At 43.8% G+C, this 14,077-nt stretch overlaps 1 protein-coding gene and 1 long non-coding RNA gene across 2 annotated transcripts in view; one reads left to right on the forward strand and one right to left on the reverse strand.

Moving 5' to 3' along the window:
* Positions 1-905: 905 nt before the first annotated feature.
* LOC306937428 lies at positions 906-13,938 on the forward strand. Its single transcript, XR_013791603.1, has 3 exons — positions 906-945; positions 13,333-13,516; positions 13,756-13,938. It is a non-coding gene; the product is annotated as an uncharacterized lncRNA (long non-coding RNA).
* Positions 10,532-14,077, reverse strand: part of cacng2a (calcium channel, voltage-dependent, gamma subunit 2a) — a gene marked incomplete at both ends in the record, with an annotated part of 86,457 nt that continues 82,911 nt past the window's right edge. The window contains 2 exons of the mRNA XM_079521167.1: positions 10,532-11,064; positions 13,327-13,467. Coding sequence (XP_079377293.1) covers positions 10,532-11,064; positions 13,327-13,467 — 674 coding nt within the window. The remainder of the gene's footprint in view (positions 11,065-13,326; positions 13,468-14,077) is intronic.

The following is a 14,077-nucleotide window of genomic DNA, read 5'->3' on the forward strand; positions in this document are numbered from 1 at the left end:
TTAAAAAAGGGGTGAAGTGGCCCTTAAAGAGTAGCCTGGCGTGGCCAGACTCATAGCGAGGGTTCACTGATGAAGCGTCAGTGAATCCTCGCTATGAGTCTGGCCGCGCCAGGCTACCTAAAGAGCAGACCAGCGTGCCCTCTAAACAACTGCCTGAAGAAGGCCATGTTTTGGTCAAAACATGTTGCTTGGTTTCTGTGAATAAAGGGATGAAATGTGTTTAGACTTTCCTCACTTTGATTGTTCAAACATGTCTTGTTGGACTTTTCTGGGTTTATTACTGAAAACATTTGCAGCCCTGGTCTGGTTGTGTGAAAACACATTGTAGCATAAATCATGCATTAAACTTATGGTGGTTCCTTGGCATATATTTTCTAATGGTGGTCTGCAGGCTAATGAGTATCAATTTGGGGGTCCTTGACATGTAAAAGTTTGGGAACCCCTGGCCTATATGTATGCGTTTGGTGTTGCTTGCAGTTATCTGAGAAGAGTGGAGAAGAGCAGTTTGTTATTTGTACCCATGGAGGTGGCTCCATTATTTTATAATCTCCACTTTCTCCAGGCACTAATCCTAGCCCTGCAGCAGCATTTGTTTTCTACAGTATGTGGAATCCAAAATTACAAGAATAATTGCTCCCACAATGCCATTTAGGGTCTGTATTTGCTCTTAGGGATTCCACTTTTTTTTTTTTAAATGTGTCATTCTGCACCATTCCACCATATTAGTTATATTCTGCATACATTCAGGTGATCTCTCACTTCTAGTATTGCATGTCTATAGACTATGAGCATGTACAGTATGTGAGCATTCTTGTGTGCATGTGGACAAGATTGTGTGTGTGTGTGTGTGTGTGTGTGTGTGTTCATTGTTTCAAATGGTGTATCCTGCAGACCAGTGTCCATCAGTCCTGAGGTAGCAGCTGTTGCTAGTGGGATTGGAGCCAGGTAAGCAGGGTGCATGCTGGGACAGCAGAGCAGTGGGCCAAGCATTTGATTTCTGTGTGTGTGCGTTCGAGAGGAGGCAAATGTGCCTATAGTATACTATACTGAATGAATGTGTGTTTGCTTTTGTATGTGAGCAGCAATGTGTGTGCATCCCCATGTGTTAGCCTGCATGAATGTGAGCACACAGCAGTGTGTGTGTGGAGTGTGAGGAGTGTCCAGGTCTGGCAGTCTGGCAGAGAGTCAGTAGTGCTGGGCTTCCCAGCTAAGTGAGGGAACTGACTGTGATGGTGTGTGGCACTGGTGACTGATAGGGGGACAGACTGTCGGGGAGGAACACACACATTGATGGAGGCTTCAGTTGTAGCTACTAGCTACTGGGCCCATGGTGTTTTTTTTGGTGCTTTTTGTGTTCTATTCTTCTCTCCCACAGACAAAGGGTTATCCAGGGTTGGTTCCAGCAAGAGAGGAATTGACTTATTTAGAAACTGATAAAATGTACTACCCTTTGTTGCTGTGTGGAGCAGGAGTGTAATGGATCTCATTGTTTATAGGTGAAGTGTAGTTTTATTTGATCTGGCTGAATAGTTTGCTGTCATGGCTTATATACAGTACCTAACTTGTTTGTCTGATGGTGAAACACACACACACACACACACACACACAAGAAGTCCAGTTCCTCTGACTAGAATCTGATTAGAGTCAAGAGCACACGGTTTTGCTATTTTGGCTTGAATCGGCAACAATTTCTGCAGGCAATAATGTGTAAAAAGGACAGTATCTTGAGGCCTTGAAACCTAAAGTAGGCCTATACATTCTGGTAGGCCTATGACCATGCCGCTCAGCAAAATACCTTTTATGGAGCGACACGGTCGTACAAGCAAGTGTAAATGAGCCCTTTAGTGTTTGCCTGAGCATGCCAGACTGCAGCCTCCTGCACCCCTGCACTGTGGCATCAGTATTCCAAGCCCGTTCATGGACACAGCGTTCCTTGGGCTGACAGAGGGAGCCTGCATTCACTATCCCATCACACCACCAGAGGGCAGAGCAGAGTCGGCCTTGTTCTTCACGCATCTCAGAGCAATTTGTGTTGTGTAGCCTACTTTACTTCTTTTACCCCCCCCCCCCCCCCACACACACACACACACACACACACACACACACCCCTCCCCTTTTACTGCTTTCTATTCAGGGTTAGATTTAAAGGCTTATAATTATTTCATGAAATAATTACCACAGAGTTTGCAGTTTTCTTGAATTCATGTTTTTTTTCTCCCCTTCCGCTCCCTTTTTATAATCCGTATGTATTATATCTGATGGTGATGTGATTTGTTGACTCATTTTTTCCTGGTGATATTCTCTCAGTGCATTGACTGTGCTTGTAGCTCTGTAACTCTGCATGACCCAAAAATAACCTGGGGTCAGTGCTGTCAGCAACTCTGGTCAGCTGAGCACACCACACACACACTGCGCTGAGTGCGCTCGCGTGCAGGGACATGCACACGTGCATGCTTGTGTAGAAACAGACTGTGTGTGTGTGTGTGTGTGTGTGTGTGTGTGCATGCATACATCTATATAAGTGTATACTATTTAAAAACATTAAAGCATCTTTGTTTTTTACTTATTTGCCAGTTAGATATTAGTAACTCTTTTCCCCCCCCATATTGGGTAGAGAGAGACACCAGTGATGTTGTGGAATTTAGCCCTGTGAGCAGATACTTCACCATTGTCGCACTGTCTCTTTTCAAATCAGTCATTTTCGGCATACTACAAAGTATGAATTAGCCTCTTTTTATCGTAAGTTGACTTTAACGGCAGAGACTTAAGGGGATGCGCCCGAGTCCCATGGGGGCAGTGCTCTGTCCTGGGATGCTGCTGGCTGGTTAAAGTCAAAGAAAGGTCATTGTGGGTTTGATGTGGGGTTATGTAACCTTGCAGACACAAAGCCGTGCTAAGCAGTGAGTGTTGCTCTTAGTATTCCCAGCCAGGAGGGGACAGTATGTTCCTCGGGCCTCCTCTCCTCAAAGCCCCCCCGCCCCATCCCACCCCTCCATGCATGCACGCACACAGTGCCACACACAAGCACACTCACATGCACACACAAACATACACATTATACATACCACCACCTCCTCCTCTCCTCCTCCACTCCCCTTGATCACAGCACTGCAGAGAGACATGCCGGGCACTTTGATCAACACACCAGGAATGAGAGAGTGAGAGAGAGAGAGAGAGACAAAATGACACTGGGTACCCTGCAGCGACAGAGCGAATGGAAATCCAGCCTTGATGCAAACTGGGGCCCTGCTCTGCTCTGGCTGCAAACGGCGCTGTGCTGCAGCTTTCAGCCAAGCAAGCGTTAGCATAGCACTGAGCTCCCCCCCTAACCCTCCGTGACGTCACCAAGGAATATCCAACTCTGTTAGAGGGCCAAGAAAAGTCTTGGACTTTTCAAGGGCGTGTGCCTCGCCACAACTATGGGCTCTAGCCGGCTTCCCCTCTCCTCTGTGAGGACAGGGTTTGAAGGCAGGGGAGTGTGGAGGCCTGCAAGGACCAGGGCTCTCCATCTCATAGCCCAGTGGTTTTCAACCAGTGGTCCAGGGACCACCAGTGGTCCTTGAGGGGGTTCCAGGTGGTCCCCAGCTAAATGATGGAGAGTTGGTAACCAAATGGACCCTTATAGATCTTAACTATTGAGAGCGTAAAATGAAACCATTTGGTTTCATTTGACACTATCAAGAGTTAAGCTATTGTTAAAACATCTGCATTACTTTACAAGAAGTCTACACAATTACAGAATGTAGAATAATTATCTGTTGTCTCCTATGCTATACCAACATCAATTTGGAAAGAATTGTGGACAAAATGTTATCCAACGACATAACAACATATTCTTTAGTTTCGGTTCTGAGAGGCTAAATGTCATCAAATGGTGGTCCGTGGCTCAAATACCAAATAAATAAATGGTCTTTGATGTGAAAAAGGTTGAAAACCACTGTCATAGCCTGTCTGGTCGATCGATCTGTCAGGCAGATAACTGCAACACAGCTAAATGTGACTTGCACCGTTGCACCACATCATTAGATCATAATCACTGTTTTTATACATCGAAATGGTAGATTTGCCTATTTCAAAGTAAACTAGACTGCACCATACTGTTGCAATGCATATAGTTCTTGGAACATCCAATAACACTGATAGTGGACACTGACACAAAAAAAATCAAATGCAATTGTTATGTCATGCACGAGACTAGTGGCCCTATCTTTTGTACCTTACCCTTTTTAATGTTTTTTTGTGTGGCTTTCGCCTTTATTTTATATTTTTGAGTGGTGTAAACCACTCCTACAACTGGCTTTGTTAGTTTACGTGTCTGTCTGTCTGTCTGTTCGTACCAAAAAATGAGCATGGTTGCTATGGTCACCCAGTTCACACGGGTGTGATTTCATTACGTCAGACATTACGTCAGACCACAGCTGATCAGTCTATATAAGACCTTACACCACTCGGTTCACACGGGTGTGATTTTATTTTATAGAGGGATAGACAGTAGGCTGACAGGATATGGGGAGAGAGATGGGGGGGTGACATGCAGTATAAAGGCCGTCGGGAACCCGCAGCACACTGCCAGACTGGATTACCAGCCGCAGCCAAACTGCCTGGACCGCTGAGCCACAGCCCAGGCCTGTGCCTTACCCTTTATCACTAAACTTCTTTGCCATATTTTACTATCTAAAAAAAAACATTTTAAAATAGTTCAACCAGCCGATCTACATCGACACGTTGTGACTGAGCTTGTAGATTGGCTATTTGAACTATTTTAAAATGTTTTTCAAAATAGTAAAAAATGGCAAATAAGTTTAGGGATACAGGGTAAGGGGTGGCGCAAGATATAGCAGCCGGTGTTCCCACACCACACCCAACCCATCATTAACCCATTTTGGTGTTAGCATTATGTTGTGCTTTAGCTATTGAAAAATAGCAGATCTACAAGCTCATAGCGCGCCACCGAGTGGCGCGCTACGAGCTTGTAGGTCTGCTATTTTTGAAAAATCGAAGAACGACTGACATAAACATAGCTTTTTCAGAAAACTGTCAGGATGTAGAAGACATTTTTAGAATCTGATCTCAGGTCAGAATGGGTTAAGATGGGTGCGATAGACCTGTCTCCAGTCCCACCACAAACTTGGAATTTGGTAACCCATTGCTAACAATACTGAGACTGTCTGCAGTGATGTGAACAGCCCTTTTATGTCAGTTGTTCCCCTGAACTCAGAGATAAAGTACAATGAAAGGCACAGACATGGGAAGGAGTGAAACACAGGGAGATGATGACGTATCACTACACAGTAGAATCCTCAGTGTTTAACTGAGAGCATAGCAGTGGTTCCTAAACCTTTCAGCCCGTGAACCAAAACAGAAATTAGATATTCGCCCGGGACCCAAATGAGTGAAAATAGCAGATCTACAAACTTCACGTTGTGAGCTTGTAGGTCGGCTATATTCACTACTTCTTAAATATTTGTTCTAATTTATGAACATTTTTATGAAAAAAAGACAGACTTTGTGATGGCACAGACACTGACTAGAGACCATGTGCCAACAGGAGAGAAAGATGAGAACAGGGTGAGAAAAAAAAAGTGCGGTGGGGGAAGGGACCGTTTTGTTTGTTAAATTGTGAGCCACTTGGGGATGGAGAACGACAGACTGTTTTAAGAGAGGCAAATTAAGGACAAATAAGGCAACCAGGCAAGATAAGACTGTAGGAATACAGCAGGGAAGATGGAACCAAGAGAGATAAACCAGGCATGTTCCATGCTAATACACAGGAATTTGACATTCAGGTGGCTACACCGGGGACATATATTCCTTTATGGGAATACCAGGATCACTAGAAATCGCTCCACAAATCTAGGCTTGTAAAATGGCCACTGCTTATAAATTCTGAATAAAGATGGCAATACATAAAAAATACATAATTTAGGGTCCTTTGTTGTCATTTATGGAGAACAGCTTGTCTCACTGAACTCCGATAACGGTGAACTGTGATATCAGCACTTTGGCTATCAGGAAGCTTTTTTCACCTTGCATGTTTCATTTGCTAGACTCCTTCCCCAAACATGAACATGCATGAGCCAGAGCCACTGGAACACTTTCAAAGAAGCTACAAAGCTCTCATTTGCTTTGAATCACCCTTTTATGCCCCACAATAATGGATATAGCTAGGGCCTCTCTACTTCAACTCCCACTCAGCTCCACATGTACAGCACAGTAGTACACACACACTGGTCTGTGCATTATATATATATATATACATAATGCACAGACCACCGCAACAGAGAATGAGTCGCCTTTGACTTGCAAATAGGTTCACTTTGTGTGTCTCTCAACAGAACATGGAACATTCATGCACACAAGAACATGGTCATGCACACTCACCCAAATGCATGCACATGCACACACACTCAAACACATGTGTCTCCCACACACTTCAGTATTCTAGGTTGTGAAATGCAATGCTTTTAGAGCGGTCGTGTAGAAAGGTGTTGGATCTACTCTTTACAGGAAAAGCCCCAGCGAAATGCTTCTGCACATGGTGGCTGGTGCTATTGCAAACCTGTATTCCTTTGTCATAGTACCATGTCCTAGACCAATTATTGTCTCTCTCTTAAATGCTGTCTGTCTCTGTCTTCAATGGCGTTTACCTTAGAGAGAAAAAAACAACTGTGCCTAGAGTTAGTATAAAAGAACAATGGCATTCCATGAGAGCTATGCCTGAGGTTCTTTAAAAGTAAAAACAAAAATAAAAAACATAATTTTGATGAAATGCCTTGCAAGTAATTTTCCATCAGCATGCAGGATATTTTCAGAGAGCTTTGGCATGGCATATATAATAATATAACTCACTTCACTGGACATGACCAGCTTTCTTTCGTCGTCTGCTCTTTTAAGTGATATGTTTGGTAAAACAAAACCTTTTGTGTCTCACCCATAGACCTAGAAAGGTAGACGCCTCCTTCGCCTCTAGGGCGTGTGTATCTTGAGAGGCAAACGCACGTGGAAGCATAGCTTCCGCGTGTGTCACAGAAGGGGACGTTCGGTAGGCCAATCAAAGGCAATGTAAACGTTTGTTTACTTTGTCAGTCCCGGAAAAGATGCGGCGTGCCTTCCACACTTCCGCTTGACTTCAACCTTACAATGACTCCAACCAACAAACTGCAGCTGCCAATGAGGGCCGGCATCTATTTTTTTTAAATATATCTATGGTCTCACCATCTCTCCAGCTCTTTAATTAACAGAAAATACATTTTCAGGTGTGTTGACAATTTGCCAATTTCAGTCAATCAGGAGGGAGTATCTATTCATCTGCTTCAATTTGATAGTTTTCCAAATCCTGTTGTCTGCTCACTTCTTTGTGCATCACTTCCTAGTTCCTATGTACATCATGTCCAATTTCGCTCGTTCATCCTGTATCCTGTATGAGCTCTCTCTACTGATTGGATGAAATTGGTTTTCTGACCTGAAATGCATTTTCAGTTTATTGAAGAAGAGCTGGAGAGACAGTTACTGGACAAAACACTCAATAGCAATGATTATCAGAATACAGAGCTATTTAACACTTATTTTAACTCTTCAGTGCACTGCATGGGCCATGCATGAGACAAAATGATGTAAAAAAAACAAAAACAAAAAACACACACACTCTACACAGGTTGTTTGGGTAAAATGCCAAACTGCCGTGCTGACAAGGAAGTTAATATCTAAAATAATTCTGCACTAAACAAAGGTGTGTTTTAATTCGTAGACATGCTGCAGATGCATCACTGGAGAATCGCACCCTATTTATTTAGCTATAGCTCACACCTAGTTGCAATGGATTGCAGAAAGGATCACATACTTCCTGGATAGTGTTGACTTAAGTGTCCATCGATACTCAACAAAACCAGGTTGTCTGCTCAAAGGAAGTCATTTCAGTACACTGAATAGACACACAACATTTGCTTAGTCAGAGACTCCCATCATTTCCTGCCGATCTCTGTAAGTGCATATAGGCTAGACTGGTGGTTCTCAACCTTTTCAGGCGGCGACACCCCAAAATACTCATATTTGAACAGGGGACCCCCCAAAATAATTATATTTGAACTTCTGAACCCCCAAAATACTCATATTTGAACAGGGGACCCCCCAAAATAATTATATTTGAACTTCTGAACCCCCAAAATACTCATATTTGAACAGGGGACCCCCCAAAATAATTATATTTGAACTTCTGAACCCCAAAAATACTCATTTGAACTGCTGAACCCCCAAAATACTCATATTTGAACTGCTGAACCCCAAAATACTCATATTTGAACTGCTGAACCCCAAAATACTCATATTTGAACTGCTGAACCCCCAAAATAATCATATTTGAACTGCTGAACCCCCAAAATACTCATATTTGAACTGCTGAACCCCAAAATACTCATATTTGAACTGCTGAACCCCAAAATACTCATATCTGAACTGCTGAACCCCCAAAATACTCATTTGAACTGCTGAACCCCCAAAATACTCATATTTGAACTGCTGAACCCCAAAATAATCATATTTGAACTGCTGAACCCCCAAAATAATCATATTTGAACTGCTGAACCCCAAAATAATCATATTTGAACTGCTGAACCCCCAAAATAATCATATTTGAACTGCTGAACCCCAAAATACTCATATTTGAACTGCTGAACCCCCAAAATAATCATATTTGAACTGCTGAACCCCCAAAATAATCATATTTGAACTGGGGACCACCCACCCTGACAAGCACTTGAAATTGGAGACATTTTGTTTGACTTGGTTCCACAGATAAATATTGTGAAAATAGACCTAAAAGCCCACAAAGCCTCACTGCGAGGCTTTGGTCCCCACACACAGGTTGAGAACCAGTGTGCTAGACATGAGCATCTTTACCTTTGACAAGCACATGGGTGTTTAAGTGTATGCCAGAAATGCAGCAAAACAGGGTAATTTGTTCCCCCTAGGGTTTGTATTTTATTCATCAGGAGTTGATGCATCCAAGTATAGGATCCTTCGGTTTTGGCACCTTTAAAGATTTCATTTTCAATTTGAACGACACGTTAAAAAAATCAAAAGAAACAAAGAAATGACTAAGGCTGTGTGAATTTTTAAAAATAAAGTAGATACATACATACATATATATATATATATATTCATATATTTATAAATAAATTAACCAAACCGTTTAAAAAAGCAGTTTTGTTCAATGTAGATTGTTTGGTTTGTCCCATAAAATAAACAAGATAAAATGAACTATAAAATAAAGGAAAATTAAAATTCACATGAAAACATTAATACTTTAGCATTTTTTCCCCATATAATCGTTATCCTTTAAAACTTAAGTTTCTCAAGAGCAGATTTGCTGAAATTTAATAGCATGCATTTAATTTCTGAAATTGTGAGTCACTTAGCTTCTCATGTACTATTTCTTATTTAACTTTGTTGCTTGCCTTTTTTTTTGGCAAGTTGTTGTTTTGTTCGTCATCCTCTTCTTTTCCCTCCCCTCTCCTCCTTCCTTTATTTGTAGAAGTCGTGTTCTGGAGTCTTGTCTTTGTGAACTCCATGATGACCCCTTTGGTTCTTTCTGTTGAGGGGTTCAACTCTTCCGTAAACGACCCCCCCCCCCCTCCCCGAAAAAAGAAAGCGAACAAGGGACTGAGAAAAAGACGAGAAGGTTCTATTAAAAGAATATATATTTTTCTAACTGACATGTCTCAGTAGGTGTGTGGTGGACCTACCATACGTTGTCTTGTTCTCAACCTTAAAGCCAACAGATACTAAAAGAGTCTTTTCTCATGTTACCAACAGCACTTGGTTTAGTTTTTTTTTCTTTTCTCTTTTCTTTTTTTTGCTTCAGTAAAGTCTGTATCTCTTGATTATTAACGTAATAATTTGTTTATAAAAGTAATACATATATATATATAGTACCTTTTGTTAGAGTTTACAGATTGGGCTAATTCTTACTGAATCCCAAGCTGCAACGATTCACAGTTTTAATGCAAAAAATATAAATAAAAAAGAAACCAATGAATAAATGTCTACAAATAAAAAAAGTTGTATGTTTGAGCGGTTGGCTAGGAGAGGGGGCGCTTGATCTGTTGCTCCAACAGAACTGCAGGGCCAACTGTTAAACCAATAACTTATGTTATGAAATAATAAACATCTTTATTTCACAAATGCCTCTCCCTTCCCTTTCGGTGCCCCAAACCTCATAAACGACCCTGTGCAAATAAAAATAAATAAATAAATAAATACAAATAAAACCACTTTCACTCTCTGTACAATCTGACCCATTCTCACTTTTCTGCCATTCACTCTAAGGAACACAGCGAACATTGTTGAATCTCTCTCAACAATGGGAATGGAAAAGTCATGCAGCTGAACAAAAATAAACCCTGATGTCTATAAACATGGAACGCCATCCACTCTTATGTGTAAATTGGGTGCACAGGGGGTCCCCCTGGGCTCTCCCCTCTTGCTGGGCTGGGCCCTCATACGGGCGTTGTGTGGTGGGTGGCTGTGGTGTCCCTCATACGGGCGTGGTGCGGCGGTTGGCTGTGTTGGTGTGGGCAGAGTCTTTCAGGTCTTTCGGGATGCAGTTGTGGACTTGCAGGAAGTTGTGGTCCCGCTCCGAGTTGTAGGTGGTGGTGGGCGTGATGGAGGATTTGAGGGTGTCTCGCGGCAGCGTGTACATGGAGATCTCTGTGGACGGCAGCGCGAAACCCTTAAGGCCCACCGGCGAGGCGTCGCGGGAGTGCGACGGGTCCGTGGAGCGGGAAGAGGAGCGTGAGCGGCGCCGGTATCGGTAACGATAACTGGGAATTCGCGTTATGGCCGAGCTTTGGAGATAGTCGGCCGCATGCGCCCCTACTCGGAGCTGCCGATGGCGATCGATGAACATGTGCACGGCCAAGACACCCACCATCTCGGCCATGATGAAGGAGAGTGCTCCGAAGTAGAAGGACCAGCCGTAGGAGTAGCTGTTCTTCTTGGAGTCGCTTTTGGAGGGGTCCCCCGCGTTGGCTGATATGTACACGATGATCCCGATGATGTTGCTCAAGCCTGGGGAATGGTGGAGGCAGAGGGGTGTTGGGGCAAGAGGCACAGACAGAGGAATGGTGGAGGCAGAGGGGTGTTGGGGCAAGAGGCAAAGACAGGGGAATGGTGGAGGCAGAGGGGTGTTGGGGCGAGAGGCAAAGACAGAGGAATGGTGGAGGCAGAGGGGTGTTGGGGCGAGAGGCAAAGACAGAGGAATGGTGGAGGCAGAGGGGTGTTGGGGCAAGAGACAAAGACAGAGGGGTGTTGGGGCAAGAGGCAAAGACAGAGGGGAATGGTGGAGGCAGAGGGGTGTTGGGGCAAGAGGCAAAGACAGAGGAATGGTGGAGGCAGAGGGGTGTTGGGGCAAGAGGCAAAGACAGAGGAATGGTGGAGGCAGAGGGGTGTTGGGGCAAGAGGCAAAGACAGAGGAATGGTGGAGGCAGAGGGGTGTTGGGGCAAGAGGCAAAGACAGAGGAATGGTGGAGGCAGAGGGGTGTTGGGGCAAGAGGCAAAGACAGAGGAATGGTGGAGGCAGAGGGGTGTTGGGGCAAGAGGCAAAGACAGAGGAATGGTGGAGGCAGAGGGGTGTTGGGGCAAGAGGCAAAGACAGAGGGGAATGGTGGAGGCAGAGGGGTGTTGGGGCAAGAGGCAAAGACAGAGGGGAATGGTGGAGGCAGAGGGGTGTTGGGGCAAGAGGCAAAGACAGAGGAATGGATTCACAGAGATGAGAGATGGAGGGAAAGGATGGGAGAATATAAGAGATGATTAGCAATGATTAACAACCTCCGACCTGGTGTCCCTATTTTAGGCATTATCATTATAGAGGGTATGCACGTACAGTAACATCATCATACCCCGGAAGTTATGCAGGAATGCTTACTGAGTGGCAAAAAAAAACTACTTTCCGGCCTTGACATACATCCAAACAGAAAAGTCCTATCTGATTGCATTAAATAACATTAAACTCACTTTCCCAAATCACTTTCCCACTCGATTTGCCCCATACTTTATGCATTTGCATGCCCTCTATAGCTGTTTTTTCTTTGTTTTGTTTCATCAAATAACAGCAGATGTACAAGCTCACAATGCATTGTGATGCGATGTGTTGAGAGCTTGTAGTTCTGTTATGAAAATGAAAATAAAGCATTTTTGAAGATGAACATTTGAAGAAGGGCTTAAGTGGTTAAAAGTGCATTCGTGAACACACTAACCTCAGAATATATGTACTGTATCTATGCAGTGTCAGGCCAAATATCTTTTAGATAACTGACTCATGCCAGAATATAGCGCATTGGACACTGCGTAACACTCTGTCCAACTATCTGTCTGACTCAGTGGTTTTCAACCCTTCATATCAAGGCCCATTATTTATTCTGCATTTGAGCCACGGATGTCCACATTTCCATGCTGTATTATTGATGTTGGTACCATAGGAGAGATAACAGGGAAATGTTAATCAAAATAACAATTCTTCTACATTCTCCAATTGTGTAGACTTTTTGTAAATTAACTTAAAGTAATGCAGATGTTTAACAATAATGTAACTCTTGAGAGTGTAACATTTGTTTTCATTTTACACTCTTAAGAGTTAAACATCTATAAGGGTGCATTTGGTTACCAACTCTCCATCATTTAGCTGGGCACCACCTGGAACCCCCTCCACGACCACTGGTGGTACCCAGACCACTGGTTGAGAACCACTGGTCTGACTGATCGCCTTAACCGCTGCTCTAACAGCATGAAGAGGGGCCGGATTGAGGCCTTGACGTAGATCGTCTGGGACAGCAAACGGAATGATTCACACACAGGGGTCACGTTCCACGGTGGAGACGATCATGCATTCACATATATTATTATGCACGTATAGTGACTGTTCAGTTCTAGTCATACGCAGAGAAAAGAGTGTGACATGGTATATCCGGGAAGACGGATCACTGGGAAAGTATGTCAGGGACATCATATTTTTAGAGATGAATTTCCCAATGGGTAACTTTTAGCCCAGCAACGGGATGAAGAGAAGAGATGTAAAGGAACGAAGGAAGAATGGAACAAGTGACTGTATGAGAGACGGACTGGCGTGCCACAGGCAGTGTGTCTTGAAATCATGTAATGGCAACTCAAATAAAAACAAAGTCTACTACTCTTGGTCCTTCTCTATAATTGTGAGCCCATATACTACCCATATACAGATGTCCGTCCTACGATAAGTCGATAACACATTTTCCTCCTAGTGAGCTGAGCTCTCATCTCTCTCTCTCTCTCTCTCTCTGTGGGCAATCGACTCACCTGAAGACACAAAGAAGATCCCTGCACTGAGGATGATGTTGTGGCGCGACTTGTAGAACTCGCTGGCAGCTATACACAGACCTCCCATGAAGAGCAGGATGACACTGAGGATGGGGAAGATGCTGGAGGCTCGCACCGCACCTGAGAACCACCGGAAGACAACAAAGAGAGAGATTGAGAAAGGGAGCGAGTGAGTGAGTGAGAGAGAGAGATTTGGATGTGACGGAAACGGGGAAGGGGATCCCTTTTGAGGATCTGCTCCCCTTTTTCTGCACAGTAAAATTCTCGTTTTTTAAATGGAGCTCATAGCTGAAGTTCAGGAGCAGGACCACACCTCCAATCCAGCCACCTCCAATCGGGTCACCTCCACCCGTATATAAGAGCCCATCCAACCCACGGTTCTCCCTCTCTAACCTCTCTTTTTTACAGGTCCCTAAGGGGGGTTCGTTGTGCCCGCGAGCACGGCGGATCCCCGAAGCCTCCCCACCTCGGCTTAAATTACCCGATGACCAGCTGGATGGCCAGATGACCTGTCGTGGGTCATTTTCGTTTCCGTTAATTATTTGTTTCGTTAATCGTTTCATGTATTCTTCTTTTCGTTAATAAATGTTGTTAAACTTCTTTATTTGGTGGTGTGGTCCTTGATCGTCGTCCATGTTGGATTCACAGCTTTGCACTTAAAGATGTGGTGAAATGGTTAATTTGGGCATTTTATTTTGAAGTTTCAGCCTCAGACGGCAGAATCTTAGTT

This window comes from Electrona antarctica, assembly GCF_951216825.1.
Source record: "Electrona antarctica genome assembly, chromosome: 14".
Classification (NCBI taxonomy): domain Eukaryota; kingdom Metazoa; phylum Chordata; class Actinopteri; order Myctophiformes; family Myctophidae; genus Electrona; species Electrona antarctica.